The sequence below is a fragment of the Lithobates pipiens genome, unplaced genomic scaffold, assembly GCF_037356315.1.
Source record: "Lithobates pipiens isolate NorthernLeopardFrog02 unplaced genomic scaffold, aLitPip1_a1.2 Scaffold_24, whole genome shotgun sequence".
NCBI classification, from domain to species: Eukaryota; Metazoa; Chordata; class Amphibia; order Anura; family Ranidae; genus Lithobates; species Lithobates pipiens.
In genome coordinates this window covers 9676508-9693311 of record NW_027507786.1, presented here as the reverse complement: position 1 = coordinate 9693311, position 16804 = coordinate 9676508, and the positions used below count along the sequence as shown (strand labels likewise).

Below are 16804 nucleotides of genomic sequence, written 5' to 3'. Positions count from 1 at the left end.
CACCAACGCCCATCAATGCAGCCTACCAATGCTCTTTAATGCAGCCTACCAGTGCCCATCAATGAATGTTTACTTGCTTCCATTCATTCGGGAGTCAGGCTGCACCTCTGACACTATGTGCGAAGGCGGCTGCCTGCTGATGCTGAGACTTAGTTGCTTGCTGCAGAGAGAAGAGAGTAGGAACACCAATGGCCCGGCGCCCCCAGGCAGAAGTGCGCCCTAGGCAGCTGCCTAGTTTGCCTAGTGGTAGCACCGGCCCTGCATAAGACAGATTCAGGTAACTACATTGCCAGTCCTTTAAAAATATATTTTTTAAATAGATATATTACTGTTTTAAATGTTTTTTTTTTTTTCGTTTTTAGATTTTAGTGATTGGGTTTACACTTCAACTACCTAATGTGACTATTCAATGAACACAGTATTTGTAGGGCACAGGTTTGGGAAACACGGACGGAATGGCTCCTTGCGGGCCACCAGAGGAATCTGCCAGGATGCTGGGTGTAGTCCTGGACTCTGAACTCTTTCAGCCCCGCATCCAATCACTTTCCAAGGCTTGCCGCCTCAACCTCCGCAACATCTCTAAAACACGCCCCCTTCCTAACCAATGAAACAACAACACTCCCCATTCACTCCCTGGTCATCTCTCAGCTCCAATATTGCAACTCCCTCATTGGCTTAGCTCTCTACATAGTCTACTACCCCCCCCCCCCCCCCCCCTCAATCCATCATGATTACTGCTGCCAGACTCATCCGCCTTACCAGCCGTTCAGTGTCTGCTACACCTCTCTGCTGATCCCTCCATTGGCTTCCACTCACCCAACGCATTCAATTCAAAATACGATCAAAAAAATTACAAAGCCGTCCACAACTGGCCCCCGCCGCTACATCACTAATCTGGACTCCAAATACCAACCTAATCATTGTCTTCATCCCTCCCAAGACCTCCTGTTCTCTAGCCATCCCCTTGTCACCTCCTCCCATACTCGCCTCTGGGACTTCTCCCAAGCCTTTCCCATCCTTTGGAATTCCCTACCCCAATCTGTCCAACTATCGCCAACTCTATCCACTTTTAGGCGATCCCTGAAAACTTTTCTCTTCGGGAGAAGCCTGTCCTGCCCACACCCAACTTTATTTTATTTATTTTTTTCCCCCATCAGCCCATCCCCCACAGCTATTACCCTTTTGTATCAATGACCCTCCCTCCCAGATTGTAAGCTCTAACGAGCAGGGCCCTCTGATTCCCTACTGTATTGAATTGTATTGTAACTGTAGAGTCTGCCCTCATGTTGTAAAGGGCTGTGTAAGCTGTTGGCGCTATATAATCCTGTATAATACATATTTCAATCATCTATATAATTTTCATGCTACAGAAACCACAATGCTGCAATGTTAAAACAATGTTTTTTGGTTTTTTTCGGTAGGTCACTCAGGGTGTCCAATCCATCTGTCAGTCTACAGGAACTCAATGAACAGACTCCATGCACCTGTTATACCTCATGCCTTGAGCGACCCAGAGGAGGATGAAGAATGCCCCGATTACAAGTATGAGGTTTGCTCTTTTGCAGCATGTAAGGGCCGTTTGTTTGGCAACCCAACAAAGGCCTTCTTATTGATTAATCCGTGTAGAAGTGGCGTTATAAGACAAATACTATTTCCCCGGAAAAACAAAACAACTCCACCCGATGAGCTGGACTTCGGCAGAAAGCAAGGTCGCTTAGTAGGATTCCCCAAAGTCCTTCACAGTCTACAGTCCAGATTTAATTTTACGAAAACACAAATTGGGTTTGCATTTTGTCAAAAAAAAAAAAAAAAAAAAACAACCTACTACTAGGCCTTATGTAATAAAGTTTAAGTAAACCTACAGTTCCGAAAACAGAGAGCAGGCAGCCTTTAATTGCAGAAGAGACACGCTGGGGTCGATGAAGACTACTAAAAATGGAGAGTGCAAAATCTGGTGCAGCCATAGGTGTGCACAGCCTATTGCATTAGGGTGTGCGCCTCAAAGCTCAAACATATGGGCAGTGGATGGGGGCGGTGGGGGAAGTGGACGGGGAGAAGTGAACGGGGCAGTGGGGGAAGTGAACGGGGAGAAGTGAACGGGGCAGTGGGGGAAGTGAACGGGGAGAAGTGAACGGGGCAGTGGGGGAAGTGAACGGGGCAGTGGGGGAAGTGAACGGGGCAGTGGGGGAAGTGAACGGGGCAGTGGGGGAAGTGAACGGGGCAGTGGGGGAAGTGAACGGGGCAGTGGGGGAAGTGGACGGGGAGAAGTGAACGGGGCAGTGGGGGAAGTGGACGGGGAGAAGTGAACGGGGCAGTGGGGGAAGTGAACGGGGAGAAGTGAACGGGGCAGTGGGGGAAGTGAACGGGGAGAAGTGAACGGGGCAGTGGGGGAAGTGAACGGGGAGAAGTGAACGGGGCAGTGGGGGAAGTGAACGGGGAGAAGTGAAACGGGGCAGTGGGGGAAGTGAACGGGGAGAAGTGAACGGGGCAGTGGGGGAAGTGAACGGGGGGAAGTGAACGGGGCAGTGGGGAAGTGAACGGGAGAAGTGAACGGGGCAGTGGGGGAAGTGAACGGGAGAAGTGAACGGGGCAGTGGGGGAAGTGAACGGGAGAAGTGGGGGAAGTGAACGGGGGCAGTGGACGGGGGCAGTGGACGGGGGCAGTGGACGGGGGCAGTGGACGGGGGCAGTGGGAATCTGCACCGCACAGGGTACTTAGGGTGTGCCCAAGCACACCTGGCACACCCTATGGGTGCATCTGACCGTACATGGTAGCCAATCAGCTTCTAACTTCAGCTTGCTCAATTAAAGCGTTTTTTTTTTTTTTGTTTTTTTTTTGAGGGGTTAACAAAGGATCCTGCTCCTTTAAAAGCAGGTTGTACAGCACAGCGCTTGTGCCGTGTCATTTGGTCGCCCTGTAACACCTAAAAAAAAACCCTGGCTGACAGTCGTGACAGTTTCTACCCTCCCCTATGTAAACGGACCATGGTATCTGTGACCTATATAGATACAGAACTCAGGAGGAACCCATTACCCCCCCCCCCCCCCCCCGCCCCCTTCCCATCTTCTCATTATGCATGAAAAAGCAGAATTACAATGCACTGGGACCTCCCCAACAGGTGTCCAGGAGGACTCTGAACAAGCCCGGGCTTGTGCAAATTTAAGTAACTTGTGCAAATTTCACAAAACTAGTTCAGCTCTGGCCAATGAAAAAAAAAGAAGACTTCATGCTGTTCAGCAAACAAGCTCAGCTCCGATAAAAAAAAAAAAAAAAAAAAAACACTTCCGATTGTATGCTATCAATTGGCGCTTAAACCTGACGCATTAATTCAAATCCACGCCATTAAATTATACCATTTGCACACACAAATCTAAATGGTAAAAAAAAAACAAAAAAAAACGAAATGTAAAAAATAAATAAATAAATATGGCAAGCTTTGAGTAAGCGGCAAATTTCAAAAGCGATACCAGAAAACAGGCCTTGCTGCGGTAGGCAGCCCTACTCCAATTTAATTGCAAATCAAAATGTGGAAGAGAAGAGATCAGTTAATCTCCAGGCCCCAGCAATCCAGCAGGGCCTACAAACTTTCTGCCAACAGCAGCTGAGTAGCATCAGCCCGAGTCTATATATTTTATTTTTTTTTCCCAGACATTATGTTCCATTTGGCTGCTGAGGTCACATGACAGCTGCAAACTAAAAGCCTAGAGGATTGCTGCTGCCTTCAGTCCACACTGACAGCCTGGAAGAGCCTTGCACACCAAAGAGGAGGAGGAGGAGGAGGAGGAGGGGGGGATCCGTCTTTCCATTACATCATCCAGCCAGCACTGGGGGGGGGTTGGTGCACAGCTGGTGGCAGCCGCAGTACCATCTGCTTTCCCCTCTACACTGTGTGCTCGTTTTCTCTGCAGGCTCCTACAGTTACTTACTTAGGAACTAAAAACTACACGCACGCCGAAAATCGAGTCATCTGCAAGAGAGGCAGAATGAGCGGCGTACAGGAGGTGCCGTTTACGGACAGCGTGCTGTTCCGGATCCGAGAGGAGTAAAAAAATTGACCAGGCCGATAATTCTGTCTCTGACCACCCAAATTTTTAAAAAAATGTGTCATTGCCCTCAATTACACAGTTTAGCAGCTCCGGCATCACACCTGTTATCACAGCAAGTGAAGGATGGGTATAGGTTTATTCTTTTGCATTAAATGGGCTCCTTTGCCAAATCTGGGAGCAGACTCGTGAGCTGGCCATATCTTGGTCTCTTTTCCGACGGTACCGACCAGCTCCCTCAACTGCGGCCAAAGCCGACTCTTCAAAATAGTTTTTTTGAGTTTTCAATAATTTAGTTTTGAACATCTCGTTTTTTCCCCAAAAACGTTTACTGCCCAACCCGCGGGCTACATGTAGCCCAAGATGGCTACGAATGTGGCCCCCGACACACAAAATCGTAAAAACCTACCTAAAAATGTTAAAGTGGTGTTGCCACCAAAAAATTAAAAACTGCTTAAAATTCGTAAAAAAAAATAATTGGCAAAAAAAAAAAAAAAAGTTTTTACTCACCTCTAAATACCGGTTGCTAGGGGGTCCCTCGTAATCTGCCTTCCTTATTGCCCGGGCTGGTGACATCACTTCCCCTCGCGCCGCACATTCACCTGGGACCTGTCATGTGTCCCAGGTGACTGTACGGCGTATCACGGCGCCCTGCGGCGCTCGCGCATGCGCAGTGGGTGCCCGGCTGTGAAGGCACAGCCGGGTGCCCACAGTATGCATGACGGCGCCGCGAGCGGAGCGGGGAGCGAGGGGGGGGGGGCTTCGTTCCCCCGCATCGCTGGACCCTGGGGCAGGTAAGTGTCCGATTATTAAAAGCCAGCAGCTGCAGTATTTGTAGCTGCTGACTTTTAATTTATTTTTTTTTTTTTTAGGGGGTGCCCCACTTTAAATTTGTTTTGTGGAATTTTGTTTCACAAATGCATTTACACGTCGCTAACACATACGAGCGCAAGAAAAAAAAAAATTGACAACGCCCCTTTACTGGACTTTTAGGCAGGCCATACATGGGTCGAATTTCGAAAGCATTTTCTTTCGAAAATCTTATCTAAAATTTCGAATTTCGCACCAATAGTGGGCTGCGGCAACAGCCGATTTCCGTACGGCCCTCGAATTTGAGTAATCAGACATGTTGGAATTTTTTTTTTTTTTTTTTAAACGAACGATTTTCTAAATCGATGATGGGAGAATCGTGCACGAAATGTAAATCGAAAAAGAAACGTGCAAAAGAAAAGAAAATTCCCGGGAAGAAAAAAGATTCCCAGCCAGGAAAATGATTTTCTGTAGCAACACGAGGTGAAATTGAAGGCTTGGTTGGCTTCGAACTCAATGGCGACGCCATCGGATCAAAAAACCCACAAAACGTCTGATTTTCAAAAGAAAATTCTTTGGAAATTGGACCATATGCCAGCCTTAGAAATTCAATTTTCCCAAAGAAAAATCTCCCACTCTTCACAATCACGCCTTACTCATGTCCTTCGTTTTCGAGAATTGCTTGAGAATTGAGAATTGCGATTCTATCCATTCAATCAGGTATTTGTGCGTTAATTTAATCGAAAACCGTATCAAATATTGCACTCGTTTCGTGTTGTCCTCTAATACTTTTATAATAAAACATAATTTAAAAAAATAAAAATAAATATGTTTTTATTACTCAGATATCTTGATCGGTGATCGTTAACTTATGATCTGCCCAGCGTTTTCTGTTCATCAGCAATTTTTGTGTATTTTTATGTGACAATTTCTTCTTCTTCCAATGTGGCCTAGGAAGCTCAAAAGTTTTGACTCCACTGGTTTATTGTTTTTTTTTTGGATTTTACAGCTACTACCAAAAACATTAAGGTTAAGAGCAAAAAAGGTATAAGCCATAGTCGTCGTCATTAAAGTAGACATGATGATTACAATAATAACTATAGGTGGAGGCAAAGTACTGCAACCTTTAAGGAGCATTGGAGCATTGTGGTCAGCACTGGGGGGTGGATGTACAGGTTATGCCAATAGGGCATGCTCTGTGTCGACAGGTACAAATACCACTGTGGCAGAAGGGAGAGGGGATACCAATCAGTTCAGAGAAGGAACTCTAGGGTGGGAGAAAGGATACATCTGGACATAGGCAACAGAAGACTAATAGAAAGAACCAGGGATGAAGAGGAGAACTAGAATAGGTTATTTCCTGGGATAGGCAGGGAAAGGGGAAAGAAAAAAAAAAAAAAAGAAGGAGTAGGGGGTAGTCCTGTATGGGCCACCATCTGGATGTAGAAAACATGAACTGTAGAGGTCTTCAAACTGAAAGTAGAGTATGATCCATGCCATGTTCAGGCAGGCGTTATCCAGAGAGTGCTCAAGAATGGAATCAAGCTTCTCATGGACCATAGTCCCCATGAGCTGCTGTTGGACCTTGGCGAAGTTGAGAAATGGTTGTCTCCAAGCAACGTTTGCAAGGAACACAACTTCCCACCAGCTTTCTCTTGTTGCTTGTGAAGGTTTTTTTTGTTTTTATATTTTGTAAATATACTAAAAAGCATTGTGTAAAGCAGGGGTCTCTAAATTTTAGAAACAAAGTGCCAGTGTACTGGCCTTTAAACGTTAGGTGGGCTGGGCTGTGGCCAGCGGGAGTAGACAATGCTCCACCATCAATAGAATTAAGCAACACCTCAGGCTTGGCGGTCGGTGGGGGAAGAAAAAAAAAAACATAATGTGTGGTCAGGAGGATGAGAACTAGTGCCCCATCACTGGTATTAGTGTTAGTGGGAGAAATAGATCCCCACCATTGGTTTCTGTGAGGGGCTTCAATGGTAGGAATAATACCCCGCTGTTGGTGTCAGCGGAAGGAATGGTGCCTCATTGTTGGTGTCAATGGGGGTGGGGGGGGGGGGGGGATAGTGACCAATGGCCGGAAAAGACAAGTAAAGGGCCGAATCTGGCCCATGGGTCACAGTTTGGAGACAACTGGTCTAAAACTATATAAAAAGTTACATTGAACATTAACAAGAATCTAGGCAACGTTACACATTGCAGTGGACATGGCAGAAGTACAGATACAGCCACACACAAAAATTCTATATGGTGATAAGTGAATAAATGCTCAATTTTACTTGCCAATAGAAGGGAGGCGCAAATGTCAAGAGAAAGAGGGTGAAATTCATGAACTGGGAAATTCTATACCCTAAATGTTGAAAGTTTTAGGCTTAAGAATATTTCGATTGAAGTCCGTTGAGAGATCTAAGGGGTGATCCAGAAGTCTGTAGCCTCGCACAGAAAGAAAAGGCTCAGGATCATTACATTTTTGGTTTTTCCACAGGATCACTCCTTATTTTTACCTGAATGCACTCCCTTAGATGATGTTGTAGCATTCTGTTTCAGGAAAAACTCCTGTCAATTCTCAAACCTTCATGACTTCACCATTGCTTTTAGAATGTTCAATCTTGGAAGAGCAGCAAGAAGTTGTACCCTGCTGGCCACCTACAAAAGTAGAAGTTTAATTTTATGGTGATACCATTATTAGCCAATAAATGGTATCACAGTAAATTCAAAAGTCTAATCTTGGAAGAGGTAGTAGTCACTAAGGACAACAAATGATACGTTTGGGGTGGGGGTCCACTTGTTTTAACTGGCAGCCAAAGGGAACCTAAGGGATTTTCCTGGAAGAAGAGGACTTTTCAGTGCAACTTGCCTTGACAGCAGTCCCGAAGTAAAACACATACACTATTTTGTCAAATGTATTGAGACACCTGCCTTTACAAGAACATGAACTTTATTGGCATCCCAGTCTTAGTCCATAGGGTTCAATATTGAGTTGGCCCGCCCTTTGCAGCTATAACAGCTTTAACTCTTCTGGGAAGGTCGTCTACAAGGCTTAGGAGAGTGTGTCTATGGGAATGTTTGACCATTCTTCCAAAAGCGCATTTGTGAGGTCAGACACTGATGTTGGGGGAGAAGGCCTGGCTTGCAGTCTCCGTTCATCCAAAATGTATTCTATCGGGTTGAGGTCAGGACCCTGTACAAGCCAGTCAAGTTCCTCCACCCCAGACTCGCTCATCCAGGTCTTTATGGACCTTGCTTTGTACACAGGTATGCAGCCATGTTGGAACAGGAACAGGAAGGGGCCATCTCCAAACTGTTCCCACAAAGTTGGGAGCACGAGATTGTCAAAAATGTCTTGGTATGCTGACGCCTTAAGAGTTCCCTTCGCTGAAACTAAGGAGCCAAACCCAACTTCTGAAAAACAACCCCACACCATAATCCACCCTCCACCAAATGATTTGGACCAGTGCACAAAGCAAGGTCCACAAAGACAAGGACGAGCCAGTTTGGGGTGGAGGAAATTGACTGGCCTGCACATAGTCCTGACCTCAACCAAATAGAACACCTTTGGGGTGAATTCGAGTGGAGACTGTGAGCCAGGCCTTCTCGTTCAACATTTGTGCTTTATCTGACTAATGCGCTTCTGGAAGAATGGTCAAACATTCCTACGGACATACTCCTTAACCATGTGGACTGCCTTCCCAGAAGAGTTGAAGCTGTTATAGCTGCAAAGGGCGGAGCCAACTCAATATTGAACCCTACGGACTAAGACTGGGTTGCCATTAAAGTTAATGTGCGTGAAAGGCAGGCGTCCAAATACTTAGTATATTAATGTGTGTGCTTTTTAATGCACGTCAGTGTCTAACATACACTAACACAACCCCAATTAACCCACATACCTGCCATATTGGGCTATAGCGGTTTGGATCACCCCTCCATGCCATCCATTCTGTCCATATCTTATTAACCTTAACTAGAGTGTCATACTATATTACAGATCAATTTTCATTGACCAATCTTCAAAGAAAGGTCTAAATGCTTTAAAAACGGAACGCTCCAACTATTTGGAAAGCTTCTGCGGTTTTGTTTAGGTCCACAGGAATGAATGGTAACACGATTTTAAGCTTGGCTTTCAACTATCAGGCCATTTTCAAATAACGAAGGGCAGTACTGAGCTCAGAGGATGGAAGTGTTATCACAGAGGGAGATTTTTCAACTTGTTCAGAAGCCTCCCTTTTAACAGAGACCTTTCTTTGAAGAGGATAGGATCAAATATATCACCACAGTAAGGGTCAATTAAGGACAACGGAAACTCATGGGCAAGCAGAGAGCTCTCTTTCCACTATACCCACCCTTTGTGGTTTTTGCTTACAATAATGAGATGCTCTAACCAGGGTATTACAGATGCCTATAAAAAAAACGGCACTGAGAGAACCCATTTTCCCCACTCCTTCTGAAAATGCTAGTTGCCTTGTGGTTCTGCTGATAAAATGGCTTCAATGTTTTCCAAGCAACAAAAAGATATGCATCATGGAGTTTCGACAAGACCAACTACACTGGTTGCATACATGTGCCATGTAGGTGACCTAAATTAGACACTAGTGGACCACTATAACGAAAAGGCAATTGTGTGAAGGTGGCCAGCAAAGGCAGTCTATACAGCAATGGCAGCCTACATACTTATTGGTGTCAAACACAAGGGCCACAGGCCAAATCCAGCCCTCCAGGCCATTTCACGTGGCCCTTGCACCCAGAGGGAGAGGTGGAAGTAAGATGTAAACAGCCTGTGAAAGCAGATTCTTGCACACTGTGCATAGCAAACCCCTAAACCCTGCACTCTGTACATAGCGTACTCCGGAACCCTGCACTCTGTACGTCTGGCCATCCCTGAACTCTGTACATCACGCACTACTGATATTTATTGCCCCCTTAAAATCCTGTTTAGGGCAGAGGTCTCAAACCGGCAGCCCTCCAGCTGTTGCAAAAAAAAAGTCCCATCATGCCTCTGCCTGTGGAAGTCATGCTTGTAACTGTCAGCCTTGCAATGCCTCATGGGACTCGTAGTTTTCCAATAGCTGGAGGGCCACCGGTTTGAGACCTCTGGTTTAGGGGGCATGGTTGAGTTCCCACACCAATTCTCTGAAAATAAAAGCCTTGCATAAATGTATATAGTCTTACAGTCACAACCGGCCCTTTGACGGCAACCATAATCCCGATGCAACCCACAATGAAACAGAGTTTGACACCCCTGCCTTAAAGTGGTTGTAAACCCTTTACAACCACTTTTTGCTACAGGTAAGCCTATAATCAGGCTTACCAGTAGCTACCTTGGATATCTCCTAAACGTACACGGTTTCGGAGATATCCCCTGTATCTGCATATGCCGACGTCTTCGGTACATACGCACTGAAGCAATGGCAGTGCGTGCCGTTGCTGCAGTTAGACTGTGCCGTTACCGGCAACTCCCTCATGCATACGTGGGAGTGATGTCACCGCAGCTACGGGTCAAACATAGCGCCAAAGCGCACAATACCCGGAAGTAACTCAACTCTGGGAGCGTTGTGGCCGGCCGGAGTGGTGAATGAGGACGGCTGAGCTAGTGTGCTATGTATACTAAGCTTATTATGCCTTTGTCTTGCAGGTTTATTTTTTGTTTGCTTGTTTTGTTTGTGGTAGGGGTAGTGTACCTTTACCAAAAAGCTGCCTATGGCGGTAAGGGGCATCTGTAGACAAAAAAAAAAAAAAAAAACTGTGCAGATACAATCGAAGTTAAACAACGTCCTTGCTATAGGTGTAGGACATCAATGCACCTCCTGAAGCCTAGCTGAAAAATGTAGATATCATCCCGTCGTGCCTTGTTGCTAGGACGTTGCCAAGACGCTCCCAGTTGATTCATACCCCCCCTCGCATGCGCTCTCTCCCCTGTCACAGGAGCTCATTGATGCTGCAACAGGAGAGATAGCGACCCACACACGTGCAGGGATTCACTCCTGTGATGGTGAAGGCAAGCAGTAACAGTTGCGAGTGTAATAGTGGCAGGGCAGATTTGGATGATACCATTTCTGGGAGGTGCATAAATGGCCTACACCTCTAGGAAGAGCATTAGCCAAATTTTAGCTAATGTTACAAAGCTGTTTGTTTTTATCCACAGATGCCCCTTACCTGCATAGGCAGTTTTCCGGCAAAGGTGACCTAAAACATTAAGCACTAAAATAGGTAGAGTTTTGTGAAAATCGTGTCTAAAATTTGTAGGAAATTAAAGGTTTGCTCATGCAGGACAAAAGAACAAATTCACTTTAAAGCCAGCCCCTGCAGCATCCAATGCTTCCCTTCCTTCTGCTACCAACATGAGCAAAAAGCAGCAACCCTGGTATAGTCTCTGAACCAATCCCAGTTGGGAGCTTACACAGGGTTGAGGACTATCCAGTTGGCCCCATGTGTCAAGAAGTAGGCCAACCACCAACCAAAGCAGTCAGGTGACAGAAAGCGGCACTCGATTCCCCAAATACTGTCTTGTTCCTCATGCCGATTGGACCAGCGGGAGTGCGAAATGTAATGTGAGTAGCAAGTCTGACTTCTATAATGCACAAAGCACAAGGGTAGGTCCACCCAAAAGTAATATTTCAAGGGCATAGTCTTAGTTCCTCTCTGCAATGTGTATTGAATCCAGTTACCGTATTCTCTCTTCAATGTAATCATTTTTTTTTTTTTTTTTTTTTTAAGGATTACAATGGTGTTCTAAAAATTGCGCAACACGTATAAAATATACAGGAATTTCTATAAGGAAGCAAATCGCATTAAAAAAATAAATAAATGACGAGAAATCAAGTTTAACCCGCCCTATAATTCTATGGAGAAATGAAATCCGGGTCAGTAAGAAGTGAACTTGTTTGACATGATTCAATTCGGATCCACCCACAGCATGAAAACAGAGAAACTAGGTTGCCTATTTATAATTCCTGTTGTTACACAATGGTCAGGTGCCCGTCTTCCAACGACATGAAAAAGTCACCGCATGTCAGAGGCGGGTTCAGCACATGCGAGCAACCTCGCTCATTAGAGGCAAGCGCTGACGTGTCGCCACTTATTACAAATGATCATTTTCACTACAAACTAACTGAAAATAAACAACGATCATTACAGTGAATCAAGGAACATAGATGGGCCTTAAAGTGGTTGTAAACCTCAGACATGAAATATGAGCAAAGCATGTCCCTCTATAGCAGTGATGGCAAACCTTGGCACCCCAGATATTTTGGAACTACATTTCCCATGATGCTCAACTACACTGCAGTGTAGATGAGCATCATGGGAAATGTAGTTCCAAAACATCTGGGGTGCCAAGTTTCGCCATCACTGCTCTATAGTGTGTGCTTGTCTCAATCCAGAGCACCGAGTATCATTTCTGGCTGCTGCCCCCTTCCTCTGCTATCAGCATGAATCACTTCTGACAAGTTTGTTGACCATAATGGCCTTTTTAGGCATAGATATAAATATAGTGAGAAAAAAAAAAAAAGTAAATAAATTTAAAACAATTTTTATTTTTCTAAAAAGAAAAAACAAACCAGATCTCAATATTTCTTATCCCGTCTAGCGTATTAGAGGTACATCACACACTGTATATATTCTTGTAAATATCCAACATAGGAACATTAAGGAAAGATTGACCATCAATACAGAAAATAATTTGTATGGACAGGATAACAATTAAGAATCAGCTCAAAGATATTTAGGTGCTCTACATGTTTCGTGTTCATCATAACGCTTCATCAGGAGCTTATCATTTTTTATTCCCTTTGGATAAACCAAAAGAAAGGAAAAAGATGTCTCTACAGAGGTAGAATGGTATTTGTAGTCAAAATCTCATATATAGAGAAGCCCACAAGTGAACAAAGAACTTCAGATAGAGATATATATATATATATAGATATATATATATATATAGATATATATATATATATATATATATATATATATATATATATATATCTCTGGAGTTCTTTGTTCACTTGTGGGCTTCTCTATATATGAGATTTTGACTACAAATACCATTCTACCTCTGTAGAGACATCTTTTTCCTTTCTTTTGGTTTATCCAAAGGGAATAAAAAATGATAAGCTCCTGATGAAGCGTTATGATGAACACGAAACATGTAGAGCACCTAAATACCTTTGAGCTGATTCTTAATTGTTATCCTGTCCATACAAATTATTTTCTGTATTGATGGTCAATCTTTCCTTAATGTTCCTATGTTGGATATTTACAAGAATATATACAGAGTGTGATGTACCTCTAATACGCTAGACGGGATAAGAAATATTGAGATCTGGTTTGTTTTTCTCTTTTTAGAAAAATAAAAATTGTTTTAAATGCATTTACTTTCTCTTTTTTTACCCTCTTTTTTTCTCACTATATTTATATCTATGCCTAAAAAAGGTCCATTATGGTCAACAATCTTTGTTGGTTTTGTTTATTTAAAAAAGTTAATTATCGGGACATGGCATGTGCATTTTTTTTGTAATGTATCCCCAGGACCACCCTGTGGCAGATACATACCAAATCTACTTCTGACAAGTTTTCCTGACACCAAGAGATAAAAAGGTGACAGGGGAGGAACCTACGGCACACAACATGCGATTGACAGCCTCAGCTCTGTTCCTGTGTCAAAGGGGGGGGGGGGGGGGGTGTTCCTTCCCTCCAATCAGCTCTCTCAGAGCTCTCCTCACTGAGCTCTACAAAGTGCAACTTCAGCTCCCTGCTAGTCCAGACAAGACGTATACAAAATAAATTCTACACTTGGAACGGATGTAGAGGAAAGTAGACTGCATATAAACTGGTACAACTTACGTAGGAGGATTTGTTTAATCACTGAGCATCACCTGAGGCCAGTCACTTCACTGGGTATATGGAAGGGCTTACAACCACTTTCAAATCACCATCTCAAAAAGTTGGTGGGAAACGAGGGACACCTATTAGCAAAGGTATGTAGTTACAGGACACTGCCCCCCCCCCCCCCGATCGTAGGTGAACAGGTGGCATCACTGCTACACTGACACCCCCTTAAAAGAGAATTATACCAAAAAAAAAATGTATTATTAGTTAAACCAACAAGTGCTTTTTTTACCACTATTATTCCTTTACACTGGATTTTAAAATCTACAAATGCAACAAAAATTGGATGAAAGGTTTAGCACCGTGAAACACTTTCTGAAAGATAAAAAGTGCATTTTATATATAACTATATAGATCAGACCAAAATGAGGGACAAATGAGGGGTAAAGAGGCATAGAAGGAATTCCTTCCAAATCAGGGACAGTCCCCAAAACAAAAAAAAATAAAAAAATAAAAATCGGGGACAGTTGGAAGCTATGCACTTTAAAAGGGGGTGAAAAAAAAATTAAGGTAGAACAGTCTAAGTCACAAGTCCAGCTTGTTTTAAGTAACTCCATATTTAAAAAAAAAAACAACAAAAAAAAAAAATTATAAAATATATAAAAAAAATTCCTTACTACCCGTCATTATGAAATGTTTTGATTAACATTCCATTTCAATTTGTAGCCAGTCATGACCTTTACAATTGCCAAAAATGTCTTCAATTTTCATTTCAATTGGCAACAACATTTTGAGGTCGATTTACTAAAAACCAGAGAGCGCAAAATCTGGTGCAACTCTGCAAAGAAACCAATCAGCTTCCAGGTTTTAGTGTCAAAGCCCAATCAGCCAAATCGGCTTCTAACTTGTTCACCATGCAGAAGAATTGCTCCAGATTTTGTACTTTCCAGTTTTACTAAATCAACCCCAATGTGTACAAAAAAAAAAAAATCTCTTTAAATTTTCATCCTCCTTGCTCCTGTAACTGGCTTACTTGTCCTGAGGCCTGCATAAAGGATAGGGTTTAATGACGGGCTCTAGGGCTCATTGCACATGGACCTGTCCAGCCCAATGAGAAGGGGATCTGTAAACAGATCTCCTGCTGAATCAGTAGAATGGAGGTCACACACCTTGCAAGGAACAAAAGAGAAGACAAACCATTATCATTCCATTCAAAGAGGAAGTCCGATAAGCATTCACGCATAACAAAACAGCTCCCGTCATTGGGATTAGGATTGAAAAGTTTGTTTAGACTAGAGGCCTTCTAGAACAATAACTCCTGGGTTTCCATTATGGATTGGAAAGGAGAGCGAGGGAAAAATATTCATATGTAGGGTTAAAAGAGAACCTTTCCATCCAGAAGCTGCCACTATCGCCTTGCATTTGAAGGACCCAACCAAAAAATATATAACGCTCAGGTGAGTCTTACTTTAGTACCATGCGGGTGCTCACCCCAACTCGCCACTGTGTATGCCAAAAGGAAAAAAGATGATGGCGCCACACACTGCTGTTGGACTTGATCAAAGTGAAAATCCCTTATATTTCTTCACAGTTGAGACAAACAGCGCGAAGGACTGACAAGCTGTTAACGCGTTTCACACAATCAAGTGCTTAATCATAACAAGGCATTTTGAAAGACAAAGCACTGCGGCTACCATGTTTATCCTTGCTTCACTACTTGGCAAAGTTTCATCCAGGTTATTGACCTACCACATAATTAAGGAAGGGATTCAGAGCCTATCCCGATGGCCAGAGCCATATTTAGATATTGTGCTGCCATAGGCGCCATTGCATGAGGATGGCCTTATAAGGTGCATCCCTCGACCCTTTTGGCAATGACATTACTAAGTTGAGTTATTGGAAGGAGCACATGGACGGCTGTTTGGACCACCTAACAAGAGAAAGGAGATGGTTTCAAGTTTCTTAAACTATAGTACATCTTGACTGCTCAACATGCCCTGCAACCTCCATACCCTATAGCAGCCTCTTTCAACTTTAAGGTGGAGCAACCCTAATTATAACCTTTCCGGTCTCAAGGAACCAATAATTGCTTTAGCTACAGAACAATGTATATTAGAGTGATGGTTACTAGGGAGAATTCTCCTTTCATTTGTGGTCATTGGGAAGTTGTCCCTTTTTACAGATATCTAAAACAATAATTGTTGTCAGTATTAATTTTCTAAGAAGTGAAATTGCTCACTGGTCAAGGAACCCCCTAGCAACCTCTGAAGAAACCCTAGGGTTCCAGGTACACTGGTTGAGAAAAGCTGCCCGAAAGGTTTCTTGCCAAATTAAGTCTCAAATGTCCAAAATTGGGAAATAAAATGAGGAAAGAATTAACAGAGAAGCTTGAAGTTGCCTCTTCTAAACCTGATCTCCTAGGCACTGATCCACAAGTGTCAATCGTAAATACAGCGTTGCCAACAGGTACTCGTTAAACATGGCTAGAAAGGAAGGTCTGCTCAGAATATGAATTTCTCCACTTTTCATCAATGGTTTGCTCATCCCATGTGTAACCCGACAGACAGTTGCTAGCAAGACTTACCATACATTTTGCCCTCATCGGATAATATAATTTTCCTCCTCCCACACGGTGGGTAGATGGCTAAGGCTTCTTGAAAGCTCTGCTCTATATCCGGGCTCCAGACGCCCTCCGCGTCATTGTCCATAGGTTTGTCATTGGAATCGCTCATCCTTTCGATGTCCTCGGCAGGACTTTCGCTGCCGCTCCAACTACTGGGCTCAATGATTGCGGCTGGGTGATCCAAGCCGAAGCCTGGACGCCGGACAGAGAGAAACCTGGAAGGGAAGGAGGACAGGATATTAAAATACATTGTGGCCATATCACACTCATGTTAATCTGCACAGTACTGCGAGCCAGTAATCTTTCAAGGAAATAAAAGCTTTTCAGTTCCCCTCGTACCCATTTACCAGGCCGTTTCTGTCGCTCTGTGCCAATTTAAAGGATTTCTATTGCCTTTCGCAGCAGAAAATTGAGCAAGGAATCTATTTTTCTGCCACCAAAATTTACATTTAAAGGGTTCAGTGTGGTCTTGGGTTTGCATTGACAGTATTTCAGTTTATTGTAG

General features: G+C 43.7%; 1 protein-coding gene across 3 annotated transcripts in view; it reads right to left on the bottom strand.

Moving 5' to 3' along the window:
• TEAD1 (TEA domain transcription factor 1) overlaps window positions 1-16804 on the bottom strand; it is a 244540-nt gene that overhangs the window by 148468 nt on the left and 79268 nt on the right. For all 3 annotated transcript variants that reach the window (XM_077453592.1, XM_077453593.1, XM_077453591.1), the window contains one exon: window positions 16261-16514. In XM_077453592.1, the coding sequence (XP_077309718.1) occupies window positions 16261-16408 (148 nt within the window). In that variant the 5' untranslated portion in view covers window positions 16409-16514. The remainder of the gene's footprint in view (window positions 1-16260; window positions 16515-16804) is intronic.